We start from the raw sequence: 14896 nt of genomic DNA, 5'->3' as shown, positions 1-14896 counted from the left end.
CCTTAGCACACCCAAAAGGATGGAGGACCATGCAGAAGGAAGCGGTGTAGAGGAGTCTACAAAAGACTATGTGAACATCGAGTCCCAGGCACACTCAGCCGAAAACAGTGGTGCCACATGTGATGCAGAAAACCATGACGTAAAAAGTGAAGGTGTGGTTTCGCTGACCTCGGAGGTTGTGTCCTGCAGCACTCACAGCGTGGATAAGGAACGGGGGAGCCAGATCCTAGGAGCATCTGAGAACCTTCCCTCTGCCCCACTTAATTCCACAGTTCACCAGAAGGAGGCTGAGGTACAAGTGACAGCAGCAACCAGTCCACACTCTGGCTTATTGCTAGACTTGAAGACATCTCTAGAAGATGTGCAGGATAACGACCTTGTTAAATCTGATGGACCTTTTGAAACAGAGAGCTTTGAGAGCACTAGCTTGGATGCAGAGCTTCAAAAAACTGATATCAGTAATCAGCCCCCAGGCACACTCCTACCCGAACTAAGCAAGCTTGGCTTTCCTGCCTCTCTCCAGAGAGATCTAACCCGGCACATTAGTTTGAAAACCAAAACAGGAACACATCTCCCAGAGCCAAACCTCAATAGTGCTCGACGAATTCGCAATGTTAGTGGCCATAGAAAGAATGAAACAGAAAAGGAATCTGGGCTTAAGCCAACCCTACGACAGATTCTAAATGCATCAAGGAGAAATGTCAACTGGGAACAGGTCATTCAACAAGTAACCAAGAAAAAGCAAGAGCTGGGCAAAGGCTTACCCAGGTGTGTGCCTCTCTCATACCTGTCCTTGATTTCTTTTAAAGGCCACCACCCTTTGGCCTTGATTAAAAGCGAGTTCTTGTTCTGCTTAAATTAAACTTTTGCCAAAAATATCCATTGTAAATGTCTACTTTAATTCACTATTAAGCACTGCCTGTTCCTATATGAAGTGTGATAGTGTGTCTTGACAGAGGATGCAGTTAAAATGGAGGCATACCAGAGACAGTAATTGGAGCTAGGATTACATACGTCATCAGAAATCTGTCATTTAGTTCAGATGGACTAGAATGTGCTATCTGTCTCTGAATCTTAATGTTTGGAACCAATGGTAAGACTTTTTGACTTGTTAGTTTACTTTTTGGTTTTCAAGACAGAGTTTCTCTGTATAGCTATATCCCTGGCTGTCCTGGAACTTAGTCTATAGAACAGGCTGGCCTCGAATTCAGAGAAGGCCTGCTTCTGCCTGAGATTAAAGGCATGGGCCACCACCACCCTGCTAGTGGTCAAAATTTTCAACTACCTGTTGTTACTACCTTTCACTGAGCTTGTGAAAGCCCCCTGTAGGCACTCTGGGTACTGCAGAGCGAATTGCAAAATGCTTTCTCTTAAGCCCACTCATAACATTTTGAGGTGCTGTTCGAAGTAGTCAGTATAAGTGTAACCCTCCGGGCTCAGGGGCTTTACTATTCTTGTTAATTTATTTGTCTTGTTTTCCTTTCTTAGTCCTTTTGCAAAGTACATGGCATGGTAAAGCAGAAAACTTAGAGTCATGCTTAGTGGTTGTGAGTACTTGGTAAACTGGTTTCTTTGCTTTAAAAATGTTTATTGAAGACAAAGATCTCTATTTTGGACGGGGAGCAGTTGTTACTAATTCACTTGTATCCTTTTTTTCTTTTTTGGTGTTTCAAGACAGGGTTTCTCTGTGTAGTCCTGGCTGTCCTGGAACTCACTCTAGACCAGGCTGGCCTCAAACTCAGAAATTCACCTGCCTCTGCCTCCCAAGTGCTGGGATTAAAGGCATGCACCACCAGTGCCCGGCTCACTTGCATTCTTGTAGCTGCACACAGTTCGGATCCAGTGCCTGTGACACTGCAGTACTGGTTTCCTTCGCTCTGGAATTCATGTCAGAGGTTGTGCTCCTTGACAGCAGGAACCTTCCTCTGTGCCCTCCCTCTGTGCAGTGGAGCCTGGCACTTTTAACACTCTCCAGCCACATCTGATTTGTTCCTTTCTCTTTTTTTCCTTTTTCTTTTTTAAGGTTTGGCATAGAAATGGTACCTTTGGTTCAAAATGAACAGGAAGTCTTGGATTTAGATGAAGAGCCTGATCTGTCCAGTCTAGAAGGATTCCAGTGGGAAAGTGTTTCCATTCCCTCATCCTCTGGCTTGGCAAGAAAGCGAAGTCTTTCTGAAAGCAGTGTGGTCATGGACAGGGCTCCTGTGTATAGCTTCTTTACTGGGGAAGGTACTGGCAAAGAAAATGAAGCCCAGCAGAGTCCTTCACCTCATACTGCATTGAGTGCTGCCCAGAGTCAGAAGACAGCTATGTATCTTGAACAGGAAGTGGCACCTCTGACTCCCCCTTTCAGAACAGGTGAAAGAGTTGGAAACATTCCTACCCAGCGGCGACATAGTGCACAGTTACCATCTGATCACATAATGCCTTTCATGCATTCAGCCAGAGACCTGCACAGCCAGGAGAGGTCTACCCCACTATCAGAGCGCCACACTCAGGAGAGCACTGGAGAAGGAAACTCACTCTCATCAAATGCATCGTCAGGCCATACAGTCTCCAGCTTAGCAGATGCAGCCACTGACAGTAGCTGTACCTCTGGTGCTGAGCAGAACGATGGTCACAGTATTAGGAAGAAGCGAAGAGCCACCGGGGTGAGTATGATTCCTATGCCTTTGCAAAGTACCTCTTGTGAAGACTTGAATGTTGATAAGAAAGACCTAACTCATTTATCTTGGGTGTCTGGGGTGTGGTTTCCTTTGCTCCAGAACAGAACTTAATGCTCTTTACTTTCCTCCTTCTGGTTTCTCCCTGGTTTTTCTCTGAGTGGCTCTACTAAACTAGATGTAATGTGATACGAATGTACAGTACCAGGAAAATGTGAAGTCATCTCTAAAACTAGTCTCGCAGCAGTGATTCACCTGACTAAGGATAGGTCACATCTTCAGATGTAACTTAATCTGTTTTCATAGAGGCACTCGGTACTGCTGCGTTTGTGTAGGGCGTGTGGGAATGTTGGGTTCTTGGTTAAGCTGGAAGGCTTACCGCTAGAGAGAGACCTAATAGTATTAGAATGCATAGACATGAACACTGCAACACTGCCCCAGTCTCTGTAATTGCCCTAGTTAAGCCCCCGATTCCTCATTTAACTACTTAGGCTCCTCTGGCTCCCTGATAATGATGATGATGGTGATGGCCCTGTCCCTAGGTTCCTTTCTGAAAAGAAATTTCAGAAACTTTCTTTCCAGTGTTCAAACCATCTCTGATCTGGCACTCCCTCTCCCTTTAAATCTGAAGCCCAATTCTGTTTTCCTTCAGCCAGAGGAGATACTGTTAGGTGATTTTAAATATACTTGAAGCTTGGGATTTAATTTGAAAAGATATTACCTTGAGGTTTGTCATGCGGATCATTTAGTGTCTTGTTGGAAAAGTTTTTTTTAGAAAGAGTGCGGGGCTGGAGAGATCACTCAGCAGTTAAGATGCTCTTCTGGAAGTCCTGAGTTCAAATCCCAGCAACCACATGGTGGCTCACAACTATCTATAATGAGATCTCACGCCCTCTTCTGGTGCATCTGAAGACAGCTACAGTGTACTTAGATATAATAATAAATAAATCTTTTAAAAAATTTAAAAAAAAAAAAGTAAGTTAGTGTGCAATCTATGCCAAGATGAACTCAGTAAAATGTTACTGGCTCTCCCGTCCACATGTGCTTCACCTGATGGGTTGCTTGGCACAGTGGGCTTTAGTATATCTAAGGGAAACGTTAAGTCATCTAATGGTTAAGTTGTGCACAAGGCCTCTGTTGTCCTCGTAGAGATAGTAGCAATACCAGAGGGTCATATAGGACAATCATTTTGTCCCTCTCTTGTAGAATGACATTTATATTCAATATACAATTTTCTTCTTAGGATGGATCTTCCCCTGAACTACCAAGTCTTGAGAGAAAAAATAAAAGAAGGAAAATTAAAGGAAAAAAAGGTATGGAAATGCTATAGAAGAACATTATTGTTTTTGTTTTTATAATGCTGCGTGTTGAACCCAGGGCTTCGTACGTGCTAGGCAGGTACTCTGCCTATGTCTCTGATCGCAAGATGTTACCATGTTAGCACTTCAGACTTTTGAGACTCTGGGGTGGTGGTTTCTAATCGTCAAATACTAGCCGTCTGCTTCACAGTTCTCACTGTTTGTTTTGAGACAGGGTATTACTATATAGACCGTCCTCAAACCTGCAGTCTTCGTCGTCTCTGCCTCCTGGTGCTGGGCTTACAAGCTTCTGGCTTCGTGCCACAAGGCTTGCAAGTGGTTTTGTTTTGTTTTAATTGAAAAAGGAGCTAGGTGGTGGCTAAGTGGAAAAACACTTGCCTAGAAGGCATGCTGCCCCTGGTTCAGTCCTCGATGCTGAAGCAGGATCTGTCTGTAAAGCCAGGCTGGCCTGGGCTGCACTTCTGCTTTCGCCTCTGCAAAGAAAGATTGCAAACTTATGATACCATACCTGGTTAAAACATAGTTTTCTCACATTATTGTATTGTTTTAATATTTATATATTTATTTATTTTATGTATATGAATACTTTATTTGCCTGTATGACAAAAGAGGGCATCATTCCCATGTGGTTGCTGGGAATTTAACTCAAGATCTCTGGAACAGTAGTCAGCGCTCCTAACCACTGAACCATCTCCCTAGCCCTTGTCTTGTTTAAAATCAGAAAAAAGTTTGACTGCTTGTGCCATCTAGTTGCAGCTAAGAAATACATGCTACCACATAGGCCTGCTAAGTTATGTTATGTTGTAGACATAAGCTAAGTTATGTTGTAGACAATATAGGCAGGAAACTAGGATTTTCCAGTTGAAATGAGAAGGATCAGGTCATTTTATTAAATATTGTCCCTCTCACTTTTTTAACCTGTGACCCATGCTAGCCTTGAACTCCAGATAGTTGTGCCTCTGCATCCTAAGTACTGGAATTAGGCATGTGAGCTACCACACCTAGCTTCGATTTTTATTTTTGAGGCACCTTGTTTGCTTTTCTTTTCTTATATTTTTATTTATTTTATGTGTATGAGTACACTGTAGCTGTATAGATGGCCGTGAGCCATCATGTGTGTGCTGCTGTTGATCTCAGGACCTCTGCTGGCCCTGCTCACTCCAGCCCTGCTCGCTCCTCGTTTGCTTTTCTAACTCGAATTGAGGCGTGTGTAGTAGGACAGGCTCTGATTTGGGTCTGATTAGATTTCTCTTCAGCATCAAAACTAGACTTTCCTCAGGGAACTTTAGTAAAGGGAGCTGTGACATCAACAGCAGAGCAGGGTGGTGCTTTAGCTGGTGGGATTACATCACACATCGAGAGAAGCGTCAGGGGAGATTGTGGTGGCACACTGGGGAGGTGGAGGTCAAGGGATCAAGGTTATCAGGTACCTCAAAAGTTCAAGGTAAAACTGGGCTATACAGTGAGACTCTGTTTCAGTTAAAACAAAACAAAAAACCCACAGGCCAGTCATGGTGATAACATGCACTTAATCCCAGCACTCAGGATAGAGGCAAGTTGATCTCTGAAAGTTACAGGTCAACCAGGCGTGTATGGTCCCTGTCTCCCAAGCAAGAGATAGAGATAAATGAATAAACAAGCAGGAGTCTGACTATTAAGAACTGTTTGAAACTTAAATAACAGACTAGAAAACCACGGCTTCAGAGGAAGAGTGCAAGGACTGTAAGCCTGAAGCTCAGTCTCAGCCAAAGCCCTGTATGAGGCGCGTGTAGAGAGCTGCAGACCATGCTAGGACAGAGGTGTCCCTCAAGGCGTGGGGGTGGGGGGACTGTAAGATTCCTGCTGGTTCTTATTTTGATAAGCTTTTTGAGCTTTGATGTCAGTGAGATCCTTGAGTCTCATTCACATGTTGAGAGAGAAGGACAGTTACTAAATTGGGCCTTTTGTTTTGTTTTGACAGAACGTTCTCAGGTTGACCAGCTATTGAGTATTTCCTTAAGAGAGGAAGAACTGAGCAAGTCTCTGCAGTGCATGGACAACAAGCTCCTGCAGGCACGGGCAGCACTGCAGACAGCTTACGTCGAAGTTCAGAGGCTGCTCATGCTCAAGCAGCAGGTAACAGCTGAGGAGTCCTGGGGACACTGATGAGCAAGGGGGTGGATTTTAGAATGCTTAGCAAAGTATTTTACTTTCAGATAACTGTGGAGATGAGTGCATTGAGGACTCACAGAATACAGATTCTACAAGGATTGCAAGGTATTCAGAGCATGTCTGATGAACTTTTAATTTTTGTTATCTGTTAGGGCTAAAGCAGATTAGTTGTAGGAATGTCATACATTTTCCTGCATGTCTCCATGGTTTCATTCTGTAAAAAACCTGAGACTTAGATGTCTCAGAAGTGTGTAACAGAGCTGGGCTAAGTGGTCCAGGCCTGTGATCTCCACTGCTCAGGAAGCTGACATGGGAGAGATGTGAGAAGAAGGGTTATCTGAGTGAATTTATGGCCCACCTGCAACTCAGGAAACAATGGGCGATGTGGCTTGGTTGTTGGGTGCTTGCCTTAGGTTTGGTTACAGTGTGGGGTTCCAGTGACAGAAGGAGAAGAAAGTAGCAGAAATTGCTTTGGTGAGGAATCAGAAGAACTGAGTTCAGATCTTGGCTTCTGTTAGTAACTGTAGACTTGGATAAGCCATTTAGAATTTGATTTTTTCTTTTCTTTTTTAAAATTTTTATTCTTATTTTTTGACAGGGCCTTAATCAGTATCCCAGGTTGCCCCAGGACTTATATAGCCTAGGATGATCTAGAACTTGGTGCAATCTATCTTTTTCAAACTGTTGAATGTTAGGATTGCAGGTGTGACCCACCTTGTACTTTGAGAAATGTAAATGTGGCAACTATCTGTGCCCTTGATAGTTGTATCGGTTAGATATTTTTTTTTTTTTTTTTTTTTTTTTTTTTTTTTTTTTTTTTTTTTTTGTATTTTCAAGACAGAGTTTCTCTGTATAGCTCTTGGCTGTCCTGGAACTCACTCTGTAGACCAGGCTGGCCTCGAACTCAGAAATCCACCTGCCTCTGACTCCCAAGTGCTGGAATGGTTAGACATTTTTGTTTGGACAAGTTGAGAGGGAGGATGCTAACGCATTATTGAGTTAATTTTTGTATGCTTTTAATTTTTTGTTGTTGTAGTTTTTTCAGGGTCTTTCCCTGTAGCCCTGGCTGTTCTGGAACTCACTCTGCATACCAAGCTGGCCTCAAATTCATGGAGATCTGCTTATCGTTTGTGCTGGGAGCAAAGGCTCTGCCACCATGTCTGGCTAATCTTTTTTTTTTTTTTTTTTAAGACAAGGGCTCATGTAGCCCATGTTGCCTCAACTTAGTAGGTAGCTGAGGATGCTGCTCAGAATCTTTATCCTTTAGTCCCCACTTTTCGAGGGCTGTGATTAAAGGCATGCACCACCATGCCAAACTTAAAATTATTTCCTAGTCTTTAAAAATACATATTGGAAGCCAGGTATGGTGACACATAGGTACTTTAATCCCAGCACTGGGATATGAAGCAGATGGAGATCTGTGAGTTCAAGGCCGGCCTGGTCTAAACAGTGAGCCAAAACAAAACAAATACAATTTGGCTAAGAAATAAATGACTTTCCAAATAACATTCTTTTTTTTTGTTTGTTTGTTTGTTTGTTTGTTTTTGAGACAGGATTTCTCTGTATAGCCCAGGCTGTGCTGGAACTCACTCTGTAGATCAGGCTGGCCTCGAACTCAGAAATCCGCCTGCCCCTGCCTCCCAAGTGCTGGGATTAAAGGCGTGTGCCACCACTGCTCAGCTCCAAATAACATTCTTGCATATGTTGTGTGTCTATGCTTTCTGTTCTAGAAACATATGAACCTTCTGAGCACCCAGACCAGGCTCCCTGTGGCCTCATAGCACGAGAACAAAGGAACAGCCGATTTCAGACATCTGTTGAGACAGCTCTGCTGCCTGCACCCTTTTTCCCTGGGTTTCTGGATCCACCTCCTTCCCATGCATCTCTACCATCCTCTGGAACCCCTCTCCAAATAACCACTTGTACTTTCCAAGCCCATGGTACTGCCCCCGATTCATCGGTTCAGATTAAACAAGAGCCCATGTCTCCTGAACAAGAGGGGAATATGAACACTGTGCCGCAAGGCTGTGCTTCCAATGTGTCCAAGGAATTACTGCAAACTAATAGTAAGTAAGCTTTTATGAGTTTAGGGCATCCCTGAATCTGTAATGCCTATTCTGTAATGCCTATTGAAACATGTCAGCTCAGGCCATTAATCCAACACTCGGGAGGCTGAGGCAGATGGATCTTAGAGATCAGATCTCAGCTTGATCTATATAGCAAGTTCAGGCCAGCTGTAGCTCTACAATGAGACCTTGCTCAAAAATAAAATAACTAATTATTATAGTTAGTTTTTCATTGACAGATACTTCATATAGGAGGGTTGTTTTCAAGTACTTCAGAGAATGTGGGGTTGGAGAGATGGCTTGGCAGGTCAAGGTTTGTCAGCAAGCCTTATGACCTGAGTTTAAATCTCTAGAATCCACAAGAAGGAAGAGAACCCGGACCCCCATATACACACTTTTGCTAAGACATACAGAGAAAATAAATGTAAAGTCTTAAAAAAACCTAATAAAATATCTCAGAGAATTAATTTAAGTTTCATTGTTCCCTGATTTTCTTGGAGCTTAATGAGTTGACATCCATTTGACTCTTCTAAAATATTTCTTTTGTCTTTGTGATGTGGGTTAAGCTTGGTCAGCCTGCTTACTCTGAATTTCTGAGCGCTTACTGCACTTATTACCTCATATGTAAGCCAAGACTGATAAAAACCCCGAGAAGCAAGTGGCCATATTGGTCACAGGGTTCTGGTGTGTACTGGTATTAGCAGGAACTTATGTGGGTTGAGAAGTAGCCAGGGATCTTAAGACTTAACTGGTTTTCTTTTTAACAGTTGAGGATAACTTCTTATAACTACAAATAATATCATATTAAAAATTCAGTCAAAAAAAGCAAACAGACAGTCCAAATTAACTGGCTCAGCAGAAAAAAGCTAGCCAAGTAATCCTGGCACCTCATGTTTCTGGGTGCAGTGGCACAAATCTGCAATCCCAGCATTCTTTGGGGTGGGAGGCCAAGGCAGGAGATTTGCCTGGAAGCTTGCAGGCCAGCTAGCCTGAAGTATGAAGCACAGCGGCAGAAGCCAACAGGAGAGAGCCTGCCTCTCAGTATGGCAGAAGGCAAGAACTGACACCTAAAAGTTGTCCTTTGACGTCCACGCTTGCACCATGGTATGTACACACACACACACACACAAATAAGTCATTGTGTGATTCCTTAAGCAAAACCAATTCTGAAAACCCCTTCTGTTTTTGCTACTCACACCCTTTTGCAGTATTTATTATGTAGATACTAGATCTAATGTCTGTGATCTGTCATACTGAAATTTAAGTTACTAATTTTACAGGTCAGTATTTAGGTTTTAAAACTATAATGCCTCAGGAATGACAGGTGGAGTGGATGTGTATCACTGAGCCCGAAAAACCTGAGTTTGGTTCTCAGGATCCATAGTGTAGAGAAAATTGATGTCTGCAAGTTGTGCTGACATTCACAAATGACCATGTACACAAAATAAATAAAACGTGGTTTAAAACATTTTAAATTCACCTAATGATTATACTGGCTTTAGAAGAGATTATTTAATAGAACTTAAAAGTGGATATATTATTTTGTTCCACATTTCCTATCTTTTTTGGGGGTGGGGGGGTGCTGCTAGGAAGTACATGTTAGGCAAGGCAAGCCCAGTACTACTACTGAGCTACAAACATCCTGAGCTGTATTTCAATGTCTTAAACCATAAGTAAATGTTTGCTTACACGTAGACTATATATATAAAGGACATAGTTTACCATAACCTGACCTTTTTCTACTAAATAAGTCATTTTCCCTATCACTGAAGTGATTCATCTGTGGGATATGGGGAGTAGGCTCAGTGGGTCACTTATTGTCATAAGCAGTGAGGACCCAGCATCCCCTACAGTAAGATGAAAAGCTGAAGTAGAGTCACCAAGTAGTCCATGCATCAACTAACCTGGAGCTCACGGTGCATTGGCACTAAGAGGTGCCCTGTCCTCTGACCTCCACACAAGTTCCCTGGCATATGGACACACCCAAGCTTATTCTTTGTATGCAGACACACACACACACACTTGTGAGTGTACACACACTAAATACGTGAACATTCAAAATAGAAGAGAAATCAGAAGTCCCTGCTTGCAGAAGTTGACTTTTCTGTTTGATTTCCTGATTCAGGAGTGGTCGGTGACGGCTCTCTAGTTTACCCAGCCATCCCTGCAGTGATAACATCAGAGTTAATAGAAAATTGCCAGGAGGTTAACCAAGATCTGAATTTTTCTGTGGAGCAAGGAAATTCCAGAAGCAAAGAAAATTCTCCCTCTTGCCAGTCTCCTGATCCTCCTGGCATAAACAGAGGTGAAGAGTCAGCCAAAGGCAGCAGTGGATCTGAGGCCTGCAGCAGTTCTTTTCTGAGATTGTCTTTCACTCCCGAAACTCCTGCAGAGAAGGGGACTCCATCTCCAGCTGAGCAGCAGGCAGAGTCCACACTGGCATCAGCTGAAGCTAGAGGTAGTAAGAAGAAGAAGAAACTTCGGAAGAAGAAGACGCTTCGGGCCACCCATGTTCCCGAGAACAGTGACACTGAACAGGATGTGTTCACTGCTAAGCCTGCAAGAAAGGTCAAAACTGGAAAGGCAGCCAAAGGGGGGAAAGTGACAACCTCCACCTGGGGAGACAGCCAAACTGGTCGGGAGCAAGAAACCACCAGAGATGAGCCAGACAGCGAGTCCTCCCTCGAAGTCCTGGAAGTCACAAATCCTCACTTAGAGGTAGTTGCCATTGATACTTCTGAATCAGGAGAAGAGAAACCAGACAGCCCATCGAAAAAAGATGCCTGGATCGCTGCCGAACTGAACCCAATAGAAATTTCTCGTTCTGGTTGTGATGAGGTTAGCTCTACCAGTGAGCTTGGCACCCGCTACAAGGATGGCGTTCCTGTAAGGTGAGGTTGATTACTGTCTGAGCAGTGGCCTCATGACTCTTCTTTCATTTACTCTTTTAAGTAGAATTTTAGAATTTCTTTATAAATTAATGTATGTGAAAGGTATAAATAAGGAAAATCAAATCTTGGCTATTGGAGCTGGCTTGGGCTTTTTTTTTTTTTTTTGGTATTGTTTTGGTTGGTTTGGTTGCTTTGCTTTTTCTTTTTATGTTGTAAATTTCAAACACATTTCAGGTAGAAAGATTAATTCTTTGATTTAGAAAATTTTTAGTTTTGCCGTCTGTCCGAGTCTCCCAGATGCCAAGAACATTTTGGTGTTGTTTTTCAGTGTGGCGGAAACCCAGACGGTGATCTCCTCCATCAAAGCATCTAAGAACTCTTCAGGTAATTGTTGTGTTCAAAGCAGCCACGGGGAAAGGGGGTTTTAGAATATAGAGGTCAAGTTAGTTTAAATATATTTATGGAACAGGAGGTAAAGCACCAAGAGTGCTGCCTGGCTCAGCACCGCGTCTGCAGGTCCTGGACTTGGCACATTCTGGCTCAGCTGGCTCCCTTTAAGAGGACTGTTTAGTGATTTAATTCAGGTCTTCTATATGGCTGTGATGGTGTTGATGTAGCATCTTTTCAGACTGCAGCAGACATGTCTCTGAAACCTGTTCATGTTTCCCAGAAATATCTTCAGAGCCAGGAGATGATGATGAGCCTACAGAAGGAAGCTTCGAAAGACACCAGGCTGCAGTGAATGCAATTCAGATATTTGGAAACTTCCTATATACTTGCTCAGCAGACACAACTGTCCGGGTTTATAATCTGGTGGTAAGCATAGCATTTTGAGTACCTTTGGTAGCAGGCCTAATGTTGTCTTTAACATACATAAAGAGGGCATCCTGACTTCCCTAGAGCCTGATTCAGGCTGATCCTGGATGCAGTGGATCCAGTCAGCAGGGGCAGTAGGCTCCTTTTTCTCAGCTTTGCCTTCTCTATCACATTTTCCTAAAATGTGGTTCTGAGAGGAACCTGTAAGATCTCTTCCTCTTTCCGTTAGAAAAAGTCCTGCAGATTATTCTCTGAACCAACATCCAGTAGGCGAGGGGCGGTTAGGCCCCAGCCTTGAAGTTAGTGATGGGGTCAGTCATATAGCTACTATATAATAGAGGAAGCAGAAAATGATTATTGCAGTGTGTTTGAGAAAGAATTTTCCTCTGGTGATTATGGAATCCAGGTTCTTATAGAAAGTAGCCCGTTCCCGCACCTCCCCTCAGTATAAGTGATGCTCATCATGCTTCAGAAAGCACTCTTACTATTTGAATTGTTGTTAAAACTTTATCTTCCACAATGGTAATTAAGACTGAACCAACACCATAAAGGTATGAAGACTTGAAAGTTAGATGAGGAACCAAGGGGTAGACAACAGGTTTGTGATCTGGGGCTATGAGCAATATTGGAAGTGACCTCAGAAGAAAGCAGTGGTATATGGAAGTATGAGCGAATGTTCTACAAGAGCAGAGCTGGGTGTGATAGCATATGCCTTTAATCCTATCACTTGGGAGATAGAGGCCGGAGGATCAGGAATGTCAGCCTCTGGTACAAAGGCTTAAAAAGAGATTAAGCTACATGAGACTGTGTCTCAAAAAAAAAATTTTTTTTTAGGAAATCAGGTCTAATTTCCAACTTGTGAGATCTATGTATAGAAGTATATATGTCCATTGTAAATAAATTTGGTATGTACACAGATGTTGTATTTAAAACAGTTCTTAGGAAACCATTCCCAAGACACTAGGACCAGTGATAGCTTCGACATTTTAAATTGTGAGTAGTCTCATAAACTAGTAATCAAATGTAAAACTGCTACGGGCAGTCAGCAGCGGTTTAGATTTTCTAGGTCTCCTGGCCCATATACTAGAAAAATTTGACCTAAGCATTAAGATTCTCTCTTGCTTCATGGTATTTTTGGATGTGGCTTAGTAGATACATAGTTGTAGGTATCTCACTGTGTGTGACTTTGCTTGGCAGTTAGTGAACAACAAATGTTTACTAAGCACACATTGTGTGCCAGGTAGCATATTTGGGTGAATACAGCAGTGGACTGGAAATTTTAGCATTTTTTTATTAATAAAAGGCATTGTCTAATTTCTCTATATTAGATACTTTTCTGTTGCTGTGATGAAATGCCATGACCAGGGAGGGCATCTTCTAGAACAGAGTGTTTATTTGGGCTTAGAGTTTCTGAGGGTTGTAGTCTATAATGGTGGGAACTGTGTGACGAACCTCAGGAATGGAGCAGAGAGTAAACTGGAAATGCAGTGAATCCTGAGCACTCAAAGCCCCTGCTGACATTCTTTGTCCACACACACCATACTTTGTACACCAACTACCCTCCCCCAGACAGCACCACCCACTGGTGACAGAGTATGCAAATACCCACAACCAGTAGACATTTCTAATACAAACCACCATATTTTCTCACTCCTGTGAGTACTAATCTGACCTGTGCTTGACCTTAGAGTCGAAAGTGTGTTGGTGTCTTTGAGGGACACATTTCTAAAGTGAATTGCCTCCTTGTCACTCACACCTCTGGGAAGAGTTCTGCCCTCTACACGGGTTCCAGCGACCATACCATCCGCTGCTATAATGTTAAGGTAAGTGGGTCTAGAGAAATCAAGTGTATTGACCTTTCAGTTGTATTTACCATCATCCTACTTGTTTGACTTCCTCATTTTTGCCATATTTTAGCATGTTGATATCATTGTGGGTAGAAGGAGATTTAGTGTATATCACATTTTCTGTTTCTTCTTCAGTATCTGCTGATTTTGTGCTGTAACAGTATACCCCCTTAGTCTTACTTTAATATCATATGCTAGAATTAGTCCTAGTTACAATGTTTTTAATTACATTTATCTATTTATGTATGTGTATCTATATACATGTGTGTAGAAGTCAGAGGAGTTTTTTCTCTTCCTGCCTTATGGTCCAAAGCATCGAACTTGGGCCGCAGCCTAGGCCATGGGCACCTTTATCAGCTGAGCTATCTCACTGGCCCTGTTCATTTCTTTAAAGTTAAATTGTATGGGAGCTAGGGAAATAAATCAGTTCGTAAAGTTCTTGCCTTGAATACCTTTTATTCCCAGAACCCACTTTAAAAAAACTGAACGAGGGGCCCACAGGATGGCTCAGCAGAGAAAGGCTCTTGCTGTCAAGCTTGATGACCAAAGTTTCGATCCATGCAATCCACATGGTGGAAGGAAGAAACCAGCTTCTGCAAGTTGTCCTTTGGCCTCCACACCAGTGTCTCATGTATTCCAGCCTGGCATCAAGTTAATGACATAGAATTTCTGATTCTCCTGCTTCTACCTCCCAGATACTAAGAAACAGGCATATGCCATCAGATCCTGTTTGTGATGAGCCGGAGAATGAATCCAGGGCTCCATGCCTGCTAGGAGTACTCAGCCAACTGAACTACACCTCCAGCCTTCCATGTGCAGCTTTGTCTAAAGCTTAAGGCTCAAAAAAATAAAAATAAGCCGGGCAGTGGTGACACATGCCTTTAATCCCAGCACTTGGGAGGCAGAGGCAGGCAGATTTCTGAGTTTGAGGCCAGCCAAGGCTACACAGAGAAACCCTGTCTCAAAAAACCAAATAAACAAACAAATAAATAAATAAGAAAAATCTTAATACTCAAATCAGCCCTTTAAAGAATTTGTGTTTTACCGGGTGGTGGTGGCACTTGCCTTTAATCCTAGCGCTTGGGAGGTAGAGGCAGATGAATTTCTGAGTTTGAGGCCAGCCTGGTCTACAGAGTGAGTTCC

General features: G+C 42.8%; 1 protein-coding gene across 4 annotated transcripts in view; it reads left to right on the top strand.

Annotated features, from left to right (window-relative positions):
* Znf106 (zinc finger protein 106) overlaps positions 1 to 14896 on the top strand; it is a 54215-nt gene that overhangs the window by 30675 nt on the left and 8644 nt on the right. For 3 of the 4 annotated variants that reach the window (XM_031371582.1, XM_031371583.1, XM_031371584.1), the window contains 9 exons: positions 2024 to 2651; positions 3907 to 3976; positions 5943 to 6097; positions 6178 to 6238; positions 7864 to 8199; positions 10325 to 11090; positions 11419 to 11474; positions 11761 to 11906; positions 13595 to 13729. In XM_031371582.1, coding sequence (XP_031227442.1) covers positions 2024 to 2651; positions 3907 to 3976; positions 5943 to 6097; positions 6178 to 6238; positions 7864 to 8199; positions 10325 to 11090; positions 11419 to 11474; positions 11761 to 11906; positions 13595 to 13729 — 2353 coding nt within the window. Of the gene's footprint in view, positions 1 to 6; positions 769 to 2023; positions 2652 to 3906; positions 3977 to 5942; positions 6098 to 6177; positions 6239 to 7863; positions 8200 to 10324; positions 11091 to 11418; positions 11475 to 11760; positions 11907 to 13594; positions 13730 to 14896 lie in introns of those variants that run through there. The other variant, XM_031371581.1, reaches the window with a different exon arrangement.

Source organism: Mastomys coucha, unplaced genomic scaffold (assembly GCF_008632895.1).
Source record: "Mastomys coucha isolate ucsf_1 unplaced genomic scaffold, UCSF_Mcou_1 pScaffold15, whole genome shotgun sequence".
NCBI classification, from domain to species: domain Eukaryota; kingdom Metazoa; phylum Chordata; class Mammalia; order Rodentia; family Muridae; genus Mastomys; species Mastomys coucha.
The sequence above is the reverse complement of the archived record's forward strand: the minus strand, read 5'-3'. Positions and strand labels throughout refer to the sequence as shown.